The 16,156-nt window shown below is 31.2% G+C and overlaps 1 protein-coding gene across 1 annotated transcript; it reads right to left on the bottom strand.

Annotated features, from left to right (window-relative positions):
• Positions 1 to 14,412: 14,412 nt before the first annotated feature.
• On the bottom strand, positions 14,413 to 15,009 carry LOC103309999 (caltractin-like). Its single transcript, XM_008186937.1, has one exon. It carries the CDS (start codon positions 15,007 to 15,009, stop codon positions 14,413 to 14,415), a length of 597 nt encoding a protein of 198 aa, XP_008185159.1.
• Positions 15,010 to 16,156: the final 1,147 nt, after the last annotated feature.

Raw genomic sequence — 16,156 nt, 5'->3', positions numbered from 1 at the left:
TTGCTTTATTACTAATTATCCTACAATGAATACAATTAAAATAACTTAACATTATAAGTTATAGCATAGGAACCACCTTATAATTTGTCTTTTTGTATTCTTTTTTTTCATTCTTAATTACTTATTGTATAACGAATTATTTATTAAATAATAAGTATATTTTTCATATTTTCTATTTTTACACAACAAAAATAAATAAACAATGCATAATATATACCTATTTTTTTTTTATTTTTTTTTTTAATTTTTTAATTTTTTTTTTTCTTTCTTTTCTTTCTTTTATTTTTTCAATAAATAAATTACAAGTATGATCCATCTATGCTTTACAGTTGAAGGGCCTTTTTACAGTATTTTTAAAGGTTCTCAAACTTATCAACAAACAGTGGTAATTAAGTGAGGATTTATTTGCTTTATGACTAATTATCCTACAATGAATACAATTAAAATAACTTAAAATTATAAGTTATAGCATAGGAACCACCTTATAATTTGTCTTTTTGTATTCTTTTTTTTCATTCTTAATTACTTATTGTATAATGAATTATTTATTAAATAATAAGTATATTTTTCATATTTTTTATTTTTACACAACAAAAATAAATAAACAATGCATAAATAAATTATAAGTATGGCCCAACTATGCTTTACAATGTTATAGAAATCATCTTATAATGATTATTATTAATTTTATTTATTAGCCGTAGGTAATTAATATAGTTTACAGTAGGTAAATTTAACATTTTTTTTTTTTATATATATATATTATATAATTGTTACGGCTTCACCTATCACTAAAAGGTATACCTTGTGACGATAGACGAGAATTAACATATTATAATATCAGCATTAAACATAATATAATTCAAACACAGCTAATAAATATTATAATATTTGCTATTATTATTTAAGCAATAACCATGCTCTAATGTTGTACTATTTTATCGACAGGGAACATTGTTAAATAAATAAATAATTTAGAATACATATTTTGCATAGTTTACCATAACCACAATTATAATCATATGGTTGATTTATCAACTTTTTGGATAATTTTTTTTATATTTTATTGAAGTAATAATAACAGTTAATGTGTTAGATAATATTTTTATGGTGGGTACTTAATCTTATTTAATATTACATATAATTATAAAATATAAACATTTTATTATTAGGTAATTTATTCGGTATCCCATCTTATCATGAGTGTCACTAGGGTCAAAATTATGGAGTAGCAATAATAATTATCTGCAAAAAATTTTCTATTTAGATAGGTTTTTTTTTCTAATTTAGTATTTTTCGGGGTAGCAAATTTATCATTTGATATCTCTTAATGACAATGATTTTCGTATTCCAAAATGATAGGATTCCAAAACTGGTAATTTCCTTGTCATTTAATTAAATACTAACATATTTGAGAGGATATATTACCCATATGTATTCAGTATTCAAGGTTACTATGCACTCACTTTTTATCACTATTCTAATTTTATATTTATTTCATATGCTTATCAAAAGTAAAAAGTGAAAAAGACAGTCTCCTAAGGTTAGGGTGTTTGAGTAAGAAAACTCATCATCATCCTAACATATTACCACCCACACGTCCGGAAGACTCAAATAATTTGTAAAAAGTATTATAAAAATGAAGTATATGGTAATAAGTTAATAATATGTTTTTGAGTATAGTTTGTATAAATTGTAAGTAAATTATTTTAAATGTATGTCTAATCACCACAGCATTTGCCAAAACAGTTATCAGCATGAATTATAAACCAGTTAAATTACCATACTAAGGGCTGGGTCCCTAGATATTACAGAACAGACATAACAAACATGCCAACACGGATAAAAATAAAATAAAATAATCCATTAAAACGGTTGCACCGAGTACTGGGAGTCGTGAAACCGCAGGGTTTTATAATTTCTGACAGTGGCCAACATGTTTATAGGGTAAAAGATATTACATTTTAATAAACAAATTTAAAATTTCATATACATTTCTAAATATCTAAATGTGAAGTAGCATTACAACATTTAGGATTTTAACGAACCAGGCCAAAAAATATCATTAAATATTATCTGTAAATTAAGACTTTAAAGAGGCATATGCGCTTGTAAACACGTACTCAATTCGAATATCATTTATGAAGGGCTGGAGCATTCAATACTACAGAAGCGACATAACAAGCATACCATGTTGGATCGAAATCCAGTGAAATGGACCATTAAAATGGTTGGACCAAGTACTAAGAGTCATGACACCTTAAGATTCTACAACTCCTGATTGTGATAAGCCAACACGTTTATAGGTTATAAGAAATTAAATTTTAATAAATAAATTTCAAATTTCAATTACATTTCTAAATATGTTTACATTTTTTATGTCTATGCCTATAATAATATTTTTCACATTAACACGTATTGATTTGAGAAATTATGTATTTTAAATATCATGCAAATTAATAACACTATTTACTGTCTATTTAAAAACGTTTTGTGAAATTCAATTTTATAGGTGTTCACATAAGAACTTTTAAAAAAAATGGTAATTTTAATGGTTAAGCAGTTTGCTTTTGTGCAAAATGGTAAAATATTAATTTATGGTAATGATGTAAATAATTAACTTAACTAAAAAATAAATAGTATGCTAGACACTACCTAATTATTTACTAGGTAGGTATTCAAAATATAGCTCTATTTTTGTTTGGTATGGTTAAACATAATTACTCAAAATTTAACGATCCCTTCACCATCGAATGCCTCTATACTTATGTTATCCGATCTTTATTAAAATATGCACCGATAATAATAACATTGGTCACAATAACCAACTTGAAAAAGTTCAAAATAAAGTGCTTCACTTTATCTGCAACAAATGTAGGTAATATAGATAGAGCTCACCCCCTGGTTACGAACACATTGTAGGAATATTAAAATTATATTCATTAAGGACACGTGTCGCCAGCCCCCACCCACGAATTTTTTGATTTTCTAGGGGAAGGATAAGGTTGTGCGAATTTTCAAAATAGGCGTGCGAATTCGTGCGAATTCGTGCGAATTACGTGCTAAATATCTGTATAGTTTGTTTATAGATTTTCCTTTGGGTGGGGGGGGGGGGGGCTGGCGCAACGTACGTTATAAGTAAGAATACTGGTTTAAGCCTTAAACCAGGTAGACACACAGCAGTTCAGTTGAGAAATGGTTCAAAATTGGTGATTATATAGAACTTGTTATTTATTTCTTCATCAGATACCATATATTTGTACATGACAATTATTTATTATCCTCTGTATTTTGTATTTTTTGTTTAAGACAATTGAAAATGCACGTTTGCCGCTATCAAGAGAAGATATATATTTTGTCTAAGATTTATACACAAATATTTCCATTATCTTACTACTATATAATTAATTAATTTGATTCAATTGGAATTTGAATACTATCTAAGTACTATCTAATACTATCTAATACCAAGTAGGTATCTCGGAAGTCTCGGCAATATAATAATATAATAGCGACCGATCGCAATTTTATCGATCGGTATTACCTATAGGTAATTATAATCGTACAGACTTCAGATCGTAGATAAAGTGTACACGGGGCAGTTGTTACTTGTGATTTTAAAATAGTTTTTATTCCGAAATGTATTTTAACACAACAATACTGAAAAATTTAAAATATTAGCTTAAAACAAAACTCTAAACCTGTCGAACTCCAAACATGCAAAAAATGTAAAAAAAAATATCTAAAATAAAATGTTATTTCAACAAGAACATTATGATTTTAATCGTTCACTTTACAGATTTTTTTTCAGATAACAATTACCTTATTCTAATAAATATATAGGTACTTATACATATGATTCGGTTCCCTGCTGATTAGGTATTCAATTTAAATTGATGCAAGCCAACAAATGTTTTTTTAAAAAAAAATCTAACGTGTCTCAGAACAAGGTACCTTTCGTATGCAGATTTGGCATAACATTAAGTCATTAAAGCGTGCGGTTATGAACGATGCCCGAGAGAATGAGAGCCTGGCACGTTAATATTATGCCAAACCTGCATACGAAAGGTACACTGTTCCATACGCGTGTCCCGCGACACGTTCAATTTTAAAAAAAAAAAAGATTTGCTGGCTTGCGTCAATTTAAAGGGCGTCGTTCATAACAGCACACTTTTATACCTTAACCCCGCATATTTTCCCCAGTTCAAACCGTTCAATACCGCACACATTGATTTATATCAATAATGTATACATTTATCTAAGATAACATTAACCAGTTAATCATATTTAATTAAGATCAAAAAAAATCATAAAAATAAAACTTTGCGACGAACAGCGCAGAAAGTTACCATAGTCAACTTAGGCATGAACTTTATGTTCCGCATCCTACAATATTTCATTTAGTAAGAAGACGAGTTCAAAATAATAAATATATTTTGAATTATTATTAATTTACTTTTGTTTATTTTATTTTTTTTAGATAGATGTGTTAAAACAACGACGATTTCAATAATATCAATACAATTTTATTTGTTAGGTGAAAAAACTTGACAATTTAATACAAGGCTATTAATTACAATGATATTTGAAAAATATTAAAAATCCAATGTCACAAGTTTTTTTTATAAGCTTTAAAAGTTCGAATTTTGACAAAAAGTGTAAAAATCACGAAAATGTACAAAATATTTTAAGTTAGAAATTTCTAAAAATTTCTATTGATTTTAAAATGTAGGTAATACAAGTTTTCTTATAATAGTAGGGCTGGGATTTTAATGCCCTAAAAAGCTCAAAAAATGCCCTTAAAAAAGGCAAAAAGTTATAGTCGATTGTCTTTGATCCTATTTAAATTTAATTATAATATATTGAATTATTTGTAATAAGTACCTACTAAATTATTTTTTTAATAATTATAAAATATATTTAATTTTTAACTGTCTATCAAATGTGTGCGGTTCTGAACTATCGACCTTTCAAATTTCATTTTTTAACAATAGAATAAATTTGTGCGGTATTAACGGTGTAAAATGTGCGGTTATGAACGGTAAGTGTGTAGTTTTGACAACCGCCGATTCTCTCTACCCACCCATACCTTTGATTTTGATTATTGATGTCCCGTATCACGCTTATTAGTATGTCTGTGGAAAATCAATATATTTAAATACAATTTTTTTAGTCATAAGTATGGAAATTCTGATTTAATAGCATAATATTCAATGCATAGGTAACATATTAAATATTATTCTTAGAAATTCAAAATAATAATTAGTAATTTTCTTTACATTTTAAATTTTTTTTTTTTGAACTCTTGTAAAAAATACGATCAACAAAATGGCTATTTTGGAAATTTAAAAAACTTATTTGCATAAAACAAATTTTTACAATAGTTATCGGTCTCCTTTATTCTATCTTTTTCTTACGGTTTTTTCGTAACGCGTTACATTTTTGCTCGGCTAGGTCCCCTCGCGAATCCGCGATAAGGAACTTTGTTCCAATAACTCGACCTAACTGCTTATATTAGCTGTATAAACGTACCCACCGTAATATAATTCGCACGCGATGATTAATATTGAGAAAATGTGTGTTAAATATTTAAGTAAGATCGACCACAATATTATTAATGGTATATAAATAATAAAACACCCTGAAAAAATATTGCATGTGTGACATAAATAATAATACACCAACCGGATAAAAGATATCTTCAAAGACGCGATCACGAAATTACATCCTGGTCATGGTACATCACCGGCTAAAATGACGTACCAGTGGCGTTTGATTCCGCGAGATTCGGAAACGGGCCGAATGGTAGACGGCGACAGGAACGGTATGCAAAATTAACCGAATCGCAGTTATAATAATTATGCGTCGCGTCGCGGATTAAACAAAACTTAAAAAAACGTGTTCACGATGTGCTTCGGCATGCATCGTGTAAATGTACAGCTATTAAAACGTCTGCTAAAAAAAAAAACCGCACGAAAATCTGCATAGGTCGTGTGACTAGGGGACCGTACGCCAAGTCACAGCGAAGAAAAAATTGCAAAGCACGCGGCCGACCATTATACCGAAAATCGCGAAACCACATGGCTTAAAGTAAAACGCCGAAATGCCGATTGCCGATACGCGAGGTGCACCCGAGACGAAGACAGTCGAGGGAACACACGACTAGACGAGCGACGAGTGACGAGTACGCGACCGACGTGACCTACCACCGACACGGGACGTTTCGTGGTTCGTAGCTGGTGCGACTTCCTCGCATTGGTTGGAGCTTTCACGCAACAACGTGGAGAGGTGATACTGGCGATAGGATATTAATATTAATGTGTTCAAAAGATTACCATCAACGATACAATTTTGTTCATAGTCAAAATCAATTCATCTTAGCTGGTTCAATCTGAAGTTTACTTTTTGTATGGGGGAAAAAATATATTATACGCAGTGCCCAATGGATTTCGTGACCCGGGGCAGAACTTTGCAGGGCCCCATATTTATTTCATTCTCTTACGAACTTCCTTTATTTTTATATAATTTTATAATCTTTAAGGTTTTGTTAGAAATCTAAATTTGTATTTATAAACTAATAAGATCCAATTTGAGTTTTTATATTAGACACAAAATAGGTAGGTGCTTACTTAGGTAAAAACAATATACGATATGATACAGGAATATACGATGTATTCAGTATAGTTTTTGTAAATAAATACTTGTGAAAAAAATATCGGCTATCATTCTTGTTTTTAAGAGGATGTCAGCGCACTATTTGTTTTCTCTCTCTGGCCCATGCTCAACATCGACAAAACGCTTTAACGCAGAATCATTTTTTCTGTACTTTTAAGTAATCTTAGAGTCATTTCACCTATTACAAAAAAGATAGAAAATAATATTTTCGAGGGGAAGACATATTGATTTTTTCAAAATATTGTCTCAGAACAATTCAATCATAATTTAAATTTACAACATTTTTAGGTTTATTTTGAAAGTCGAATATAGAGTCTAATAATAATAAAATAAAAAATAGTAATTTCTAAAATTAGAAATGACTCTAAGATTACATACAAGTACAGAAAAAATGATTAATGCGTTTTGTCTATGTTGAGCGAGGGGCAGAGAGAGAAATAAATAGTGCGCTGACATCCTCTTAAAATTTAGATAAAAATGATTTAAACAGTGGCGTAAACTGGGGGTCGCACAGGGTCGCACTTGCGACCCCTGAAAATATCATAGGGCCGCAAGAGTATCTCTTTGCGACTCCAAAAAATCACGATTTCAGTTTTCGAAAAATTGAAATATCAATATAATAATAAATTAACTAATTTATATTTTGAGAACCAACGTATTTAACTTTGTTTTGAAGCACTGGAATTATTATAATATTATATAAATTCCACATTTATTTATAGTTTTGTTATTAACCATCTTCTATTATTATACCAATATGGATATTTATATTTTATTGTGATCAGCGGACCCAAGTCTCAATGGTAGCAGATATTCACTATCACGTGTTTCATAGTTTAAATTATTTTTTGTTTGTTTTATACATGCATTTATTTTTTACACTTGAATTTATTTCTTATCCGTGGACGATTCAAAATTAAAAGTGTTTCGACAGCTTGCTAAAATGGATAAATTTATTGTAAAAATATCGATAAGTCGAAAGTAAGTGTCTAGGTATTTTTTCTTTAAATTCGTACAATTATTTAGTACACATATTTAGTATGCAGTAATTTTAAAATAGCCCTTCAAATATATTAATTATTTATATTATATTAAAACTACAATTTTGACAAATATAACAATTTATATTTGATCTGTAAGTTAATTTTAAAATTAATTATTAAGGTAATATTATATTATTGAGCAAATTAAATTTATTTTGGTCTATATTTTTTATATTATTCTGGTACTAATTGTTGTACCTGCTTATTAGAAAAATACTAATATAAATACTGAGAAATAAAAAAAAAAAAATATTAAAAATAAATGGTACCTAAATATAGTGAATAATTAATTTCATATCATATATTTAGTATTCATATACAATTTATTGAAATTATATTTATATTAATTTAATATCATTAAATATTTCAGGATATTTTATAAAATACCTCTAACTTGATTCAAAGGGAAAATTCTGTAACTAGTTACCTACGTTAAATAAATAATTGTTAATGTTTTGGTTAATTTGTGTAATATAAAATTGATAAATATGTATTTAAACATACAAATACAATTAATATAAATAGTACAAATTATAAAAATCTAAATGGCAGCTGTTATTTAAATTTTATAAAATAAAAGAATTGTCGTATTTTATGTATTCATATATTCTTTAAGAAAATTATACATATTTTATAGAAGGTAGTCGGAAAGTAATTATTACCCTATTAATTATAGTGCATATTCATAATATATACCAATTACCAATAGATACAATATGACAAAATGTGTTTAAGCCTTTAAGGTTAAAATAGTTTTGTTGAGTTTATGTACTTGTAAATTGTAATGTGAAATATAGAATAAAATAAAACATTTTAGTCGTGAGGGGGGTAGTGGGGGGCTAAGCCCCCGAAAAGTCTGTCCTACCTAGAAACTTATTACAATTCTAACAATTCAGCCCAATTTACGCCACTGGATTTAAATGATTCTAACATAGACAAAAATGTTGTAGTCCATGAGTAAATGTGAAATTTGGATTAATACAAAATAATATTAATTTTGGGTATTCATAGAGTAAAGAGATGTGCTTAACGTATTTAATTGTAATGTGTATTATTATGTGCGTTACATATTATGCGTGTATCGGTGTATCAGTGATATAAAGATGTTTTTTTGAATTTAAAAGTCAATTTAAATATTATGATAAATTTCTTTGTCTGGACGATAATTATGAATTTGATCTGTAAGTAATTCAAATAACCAATTTTATAAAATATTTATTTATAAAATAATCAACTTACAAAAAATACATAACTACTATAAACATACATTTTTACAGTACATGTAATATAGATGAGTCCTGCATAATTTATAATAAAATATTTTTTATACCAAAAGCCACACTATTTCATTCGGAAAATTTGTCATACAATGATGCAATTATTTTGACATTTTTTTACATATACATAACAAATACTGCTTTAAAATATTCTACAGTAATAATTCATCAGTTACTTATCAATATTACATTATTGTACATTAGTTAAATTCACTTTAAATCACTTTCAGATGCGCAATATATGTGATGCATTTGCTTTGGTTATGAATATTATAATGAAAAACGACACGTCATGATATCGGCAAAACATTAATAAAAAATACAGTTTAAAAATTTGAAAAATTAGGCATAATAACTAAAAATAAAGAATTTAGTCATTCACCATATACTTATAAAAGGTGGGTAAGTGTATGTCGCTTTGCTGTACAGTAGGTTACAAGTGGGTTACTGTATAATGGATAGTATAAAATTTGAATTCAATGATATAATATCACTGGATAAGAAAAACGATTCTGAGTGGAGACGGTTTGTCAGTCTAGGTATTAGACATACCTATTATAGGTATAGTGTATACTTAGGTATCTATAGTATTAAAAAAAAATTGACCTATAATAGGTATTAATAATATTCCAAATTAATCATATCACAATATCAATCGGGTAACGCGTTATACATCAACAACAAACCGTGGTACTATCATAGATATATAGAAGTTTCAAGTACCCACAAATAATATTATACAATCATTACAATCATAACAAAATAACTAAAATAGTTATTCCAGGTTTTTTAATATGTAATTTCGTCCAAATTTGAGCTTAAAATGACTATAAAAATGAAATGTGATTATGTATTTTTTAGATTTTTTGGTAACAGAATTAACTACATACGTGGAATCTTGTTTTAAATTTTCAATACTTAGATATAAAAATTGAACATTTTATAGATTTTTAACTACGAAATAATTATTCAATTTTAAATTTGATAAATTTTATAAAAATTTGATCTTTAAATGCTTATAAAAAAAAATTTTGCCTATGTATTTTTAATATTTTTCAACTGCCATTGTAACAATATATCAGGAGCATTGTATTAAATTTTTACACTTTTTGACCCAACAGATAAAACTATATTGATATTTATAGAAAAAAAAAAACTAAAAAAAATGAAAACCGACGATATCCGTAAACAGCTCAAAAAGAGTCAACTTATTTTCAAAATTTTATCGCGTATAGAAAATGCTAGTATGAACATTCAGTGAAATTTTCAAGTATCTACAGTCATTCTTATTTTAATTATAACAAAATAAGAAAATTATAACATGAGAAATCGAGTGAATATCTGTAATGATTGGTAAGATGACAAGAAATAACCGTTAACAGTTATGTGTCATTAATACAATCACTAACTACTAAATTATGTTAAATATTGATATATTACCTTTTTGATCCTTGTGATGACTTCTTGATTGATATTATAGTTAGGTACTTAGGTACTTAATTAATTATAGAACAAATATTTTCAAATAATAAGAAACCTTTTTTTATTGATTTATAAATATTAACTTTATTTACACGACATTCACATTTAATATAATAGTTAATTTATTTTATAATAGTATCCTTTTGCACAGAATATTTGCGTAGACTTCAAACTCGCTTTTTTTAACATTTATTTAAAAGTTATAATAACACGTACACACTCGTGGCTGGAGAAACACTGCCCTGTGTGCGTGTGTAAGTATAATTGTATCTGATATAACATTTCATTTATTATCTTAATTCTAAATGTTATTAATTAAAGTTATTATATAAATTTATGTGAATTATAATAATGAATGAATTAATATGTATGTATGTTAATATGTTGTCTGAATAATATGTATAATTATGATGGTTATGATCTTTAAATTTAAATGTCGTTCGATAAATATAATATATAATTAAATATGATATATATATAATATATATTTATCATTACATCTACCCCAGTTTTTTTGTGATGTGCCCTCACATGTTGTAAAAATATAAATTTCAAACGCTCATAAAAATTTAATTTGACTTGCTTGTAGACATTTTTTTTTTGAAAAAGGTAGAAAAACTTATGAGGAATCTTGTATTACATTTTAAAATCTTAGATAAAGAAAATTTTTCATGATTTTCTAACTCAAAATAATTTGCAAATTTTCGTCATTTTTACGTATTTTGTCAATATTTGAACTTTAGATGCTTTTAAAATAAATTGTGTTTACGGATTTTTAATTTTTTTCATCTGCATTTGAAACAATATAATAGGAACCTTCTATTAAATTTTCAAGACTTTTTAACTAACAAACAACATTTTATTGATATTTATAAAAAAAAAAAACAACGGAAACTAAAAATGTCCGTAAATAGTTCAAAATAAGTCAAAATATTTGGAAAATGTTATGGTGTATAGAAAATGCTAATATAAACACTCATTCAACATTTTATGTACCTACGGTCATTTGTTTTAAAGTTGAGCTAAAAACCAAAATCGATCTTCTCGAAAACAGGTTTTGCGTAAAAATTTCCGTTTTTCCTTAATTTTTCTTTTGTTTTTCACGTTGCTTTTGAAAACTACTGGGAAATTTTTACTTTTGACCCCCCTAAGTACCAACTAGATTCATTTTCCTATCAGAAAAGGTACTGTTGAAGAAAATCCAAGCACTTTTATTGTCCTAAAAGGTGATGACAGACACAAAAAAAAAAAATAAAAAAAAAAAACACATCATTGTAAAATCAATACATTCATCGTTTCACTCGGAATCTAAAATTCTATAGACGAGCTTTCGGAAGCATTCGTCAGCGTTCGCCGAATGGGCCGAATGGACACCGATCGGTGTTTCAGTCACGCTCAAAGGATTACCGCGCGCATTCGAATCATCTGTATACACGCGAACAGACGAGCATCCGTTCGAATGTCGTGTGTACGCGTATGCAGGCTCGCCGATAATCAACAACGTGCGTGCGGGGCGGGGCGGGGGGAACTCGGCGGCATCGTTGAACACCGTCCGGTAGACCGCGGCGCGTGTGTTCAGTGCGCCGTTCTTGGAAGTCGGCGGCGGCGCGCGTTGATGTCGACGGCAACGACCGCTACTAAGTTGCTACTGCGGTCGTGTACTCGTGTGTGTGTGCTCGCGTGTGCTTGTCGATTTATGATGTTGTTGCCGTGTCTGATGGCCGGACGGGAACGGGTGGGGCGGTGTCGCGCGAGAGTGGTGCGCAGGCAACGAAGCCAGGCCCCGAGAAACGCGCGCGCTGTACTGTTTTGAAAACGATATCCCTCGACTCTAAATTACTTACTCTATACCCCCAAACAGTTTTAAGTCCCCTGGTAAGCGAACTGGACTTGTAGTGGTGTCTAATTTTAAATATTTTTTTTTATATTGGCCATTATTGTTGCTATGTTACTTAATATAATATTAATATATTATATTAAGTAACAAATAATATTTTACAGTATATATTTTATAATCGTATACATTTTTAATTTATAATAATAAATTTCCACTAAATTTTAATTCTCATGTCACACTTTAGACACCTTTCTGCGCTGGTTCTACGCGAATTTGTTTCACAGACTTTGGGTAAACATGTGTGTAATGTTGAAGCTGAGGATATATGCTGGTATTCCAACACGTTACGCAGGGCAGACAACCACAGTGGAATAAGAGATACAGCGAATTGTATTATCCGAATACTGACAGGGCACTATCCCAAAATCCAAGATGTTGGGGACTTAATGTATAAATGGATAATAAGAGTAACTCCATTAACGAGCGTAAGTTATTTCTGTTATTACTTTGATATATAATTTTGACTATATCTACACAATTTATATTTAGATACTGTTCGGTGGAAGAGTTATAGACATACCATTTACTGCACTACTACCCCATCATACTCATCCATACGATTTGAAGCTTGACAATTGGCGATCAAGGATGAATAATACGGATTTTACGCCGCATTTACAAACTTTAAATGATATTGACAATGTGTTTGCCATTTATAACAACCCAGTCACGCCATTCAGTAGAGTGACACTTCAACCACCACGCCGACGAGAACCGATTGCAGATTTTCTATAATATTCGCCACCTAGAAGAGTAAGGCCTCGACGTCAGGAAGGCGACGATGTTAATAAAAGACCTGTTGATGTTCCAAACTGTGAAGAAGAAGACGAAAATGTACCAAACCCATGTACCAGCCAACAACAGCAAACAACGGTTGACCGCTCGAAGCCGGTTGATGTTCCAAACTGTGAAGAAGAAGACGAAAATGTACCAAACTCATGTACCAACCAACAACAGCAAACACTGGTTGACCGCTCGAGGCCGGTTAGGATACGCTGAAGACCAAATTTTTACCTCGAAGAGCAGACGCCTATAAGACGAGAACCGACTGCAGATTTTCAACAATATTCTCCAATTAGAAGGGTGAGGCCTAGATATAAGGAATGCGATCATGTTCAAAACCAAACCGTTGATGAAAGACCAGTTGATGTTCCAAACTTTGAAGAAGAAGACGAAAATGTACCAAACCCATGTACCAGCCAACAACAGCAAACACCGGTTGACCGCTCGAGGCCGGTTAGGATACGACAAAGACCAAATTTCTACTATGAAGAATATGACCTATGAAAATATCTGTAATATAATGTAATAAAACCATATTAATATATATTATATATTGCACTTATAATATGAAATAAACCTATAGATATCTACCGCAGTATGCAAACAGTTTTAAGTCTTGTAGTGGTGGCAAAACCAGTATTTTACCCCTGTAATCCTGCACTAATTTACTGTTTTCTTGACAACTCGACCTCACCACCACTTTATGCAAATTGTAAGTATACAAAATGCATTTCCCAAAAAGGGGACATCCTGACGAATCCAGGGATACGATTGGCTAAGTCGTAGTACAAAATTTCGATTTTTAATGAATTATAAACCTATAGATATCTACCGGCATAGTGCATATTGTGTCCGCCCGGCACTCGTAATATGAAATAAAATTACTAAAAATCCAAATTTGGTAGTACTGTTTTGAAAACGATATCCCTCGACTCTAAATGACTTACTCTATACCCCCAAACAGTTTTAAGTCCCCTGGTAAGCGAATTAGACTTGTAGTGGTGGTAAAACCAGTATTTTACCCCTGTAATCCTGCAGGGGACATCCTAACGAATCCAGGGATATGATTGGCTAAGTCGTAGTACAAAATTTCGATTTTTAGATATATAGAAAGTGGCCGTGGGTAGCTTATTCAAACTTACCGAAGTACAGTTATTGTATTTATAATTTATAGTTAAATTATATAACTATAGTAAATAATAATACACAAAGATAATCGTGGACGGACTGCAACTAGGAATTATACATTGCTGCGTCAAGCGGGGCCGGCCCGGACCATGGTGTCCATGAACTCGTCGTAGTCGATCTGTCCCAAGCCGGCAAAGTCCATGCTGGTCACCATCTCTTCCACGTCCACGGCCGTCAGCTTTGGCTCGAACTCTTTGAGCACGGTGCGCACGTGGTCGACCGTCACCTTCCCGGTGGACTCCGGGTCGCCGGCCGCCAGCATGGCGCGGAACCGCCGGCGCCGGGCTCCGTCTTCGGCCCATCGGCGTGCCATGGACGCCGCCCACTGGTTGCCTGTGATGTAGCCGCGGTGCGTCGGGTCGTATTCGTCCGCCACGGCGATGACGTCTTCGTCGGTCGCGTCCACGCCAACCGCCCGCAGCGCCAGGTACAGGTGCCTGACGTTCATCCGGCCTCTGGCATCGCAGAACATGGCGAATGTGGTCTGCACCTCGGCCAACAGTTCCGCCGGTAGCGCGGGCCACTGGGCGGCAGCGACGTCGTCCTCGCTGTCCTCCGACTGTTCCGCTTCAGCCCGTTGTTGTGAGCTGTCATCGTCGTCATCGTCATCGTTATCGTCCTGGAACGGTTCCGACGCAGATGGCTGCCGTTCGGGTTCAGACATGTCTGTTGACGAATGATTTTTGTACAATTTTTTTCTTCTCTACTTTCGTTTTCAGTTTGCTCGTAAAAATATATTTTTATATTATGTACCTATGTATGTCTATGAAATACCTAGGTAACAATTAATATTATAATAGTTGAACGTATATTTTCTCGGCTGTGGTTGTATTAAAAAATATATCAACTTAATAATTGTTAGTAATCGTCTAATTTTTTTTATGAACACTATAGCCAATAGGATGTGGCCACGTGATACTCATACATTCACGGAATGAGGGACTCCAGGGGAACTTTGACGACAGTCATCTTTTATACTACTTTCGGGCCTTGCATTTTGCAGGATGCTACATTGCGCAGGCCGCAGCTACCTATAGTAAAAGGGTGGCTAGAACTTCCAAGATCGTTTAATAGACCTATATATTAAGTTCAAACTAATATTTCAATACCTACTTTAATAATATAATCTATTTTTTGGTGATAAGTGAATAACTGTTGAGATATGGTGGCTGTAAACAACGAAAATACTAATACAGCAAAATTTTGTTCATGGGCACATATTATAATATTATAGTGAGGACATATTATATATATATATTATAGCGAATGGCATAGCACACCAGAGCGTTACTACAACAGCCAATGAACAATGTGTTATAGTTTTTAAATTGTAATTTAATCTTTAACATATATAATATTTAATCTGCTATCTTTTTACTATATTATAATTTATCATTTTGTTTTAATTTATATAATTTAATAAGTTGTAGAATGTTCGCAATAGTTCCAGTTATTGTAGCATTAAGGAAAATGGTTACCAAGAACCAGAGATAGAGGGTTACACGGAGATAATATAATATAATAAATGTACCCAATCAAAGGGACAATATTATGGTAAATAATGGCTCGGGGCCCGGAGTGGCGCAGTGATCACACAGTTGACTACGACTCACACAGTCATCGGTTCGATTCATAGCAAAGTGCAAAAAATGTGTGTGATTCTACGCAGTCACCATTTTCCCGTGCTGTCGTCCGATTGCGTCATCCGGTTTCCAACTAGGTTCCACTCCACTGGGAGTGAAGACCGCACATGTCTCCTCTTGGAGAAAGGGGGTAGTATCATGCATATAGTGATATATACATAGATAAAT

The sequence above is a fragment of the Acyrthosiphon pisum genome, chromosome X (assembly GCF_005508785.2).
Source record: "Acyrthosiphon pisum isolate AL4f chromosome X, pea_aphid_22Mar2018_4r6ur, whole genome shotgun sequence".
Lineage (NCBI taxonomy): Eukaryota > Metazoa > Arthropoda > Insecta > Hemiptera > Aphididae > Acyrthosiphon > Acyrthosiphon pisum.
This window is presented reverse-complemented; position numbering and strand designations above follow the sequence as displayed.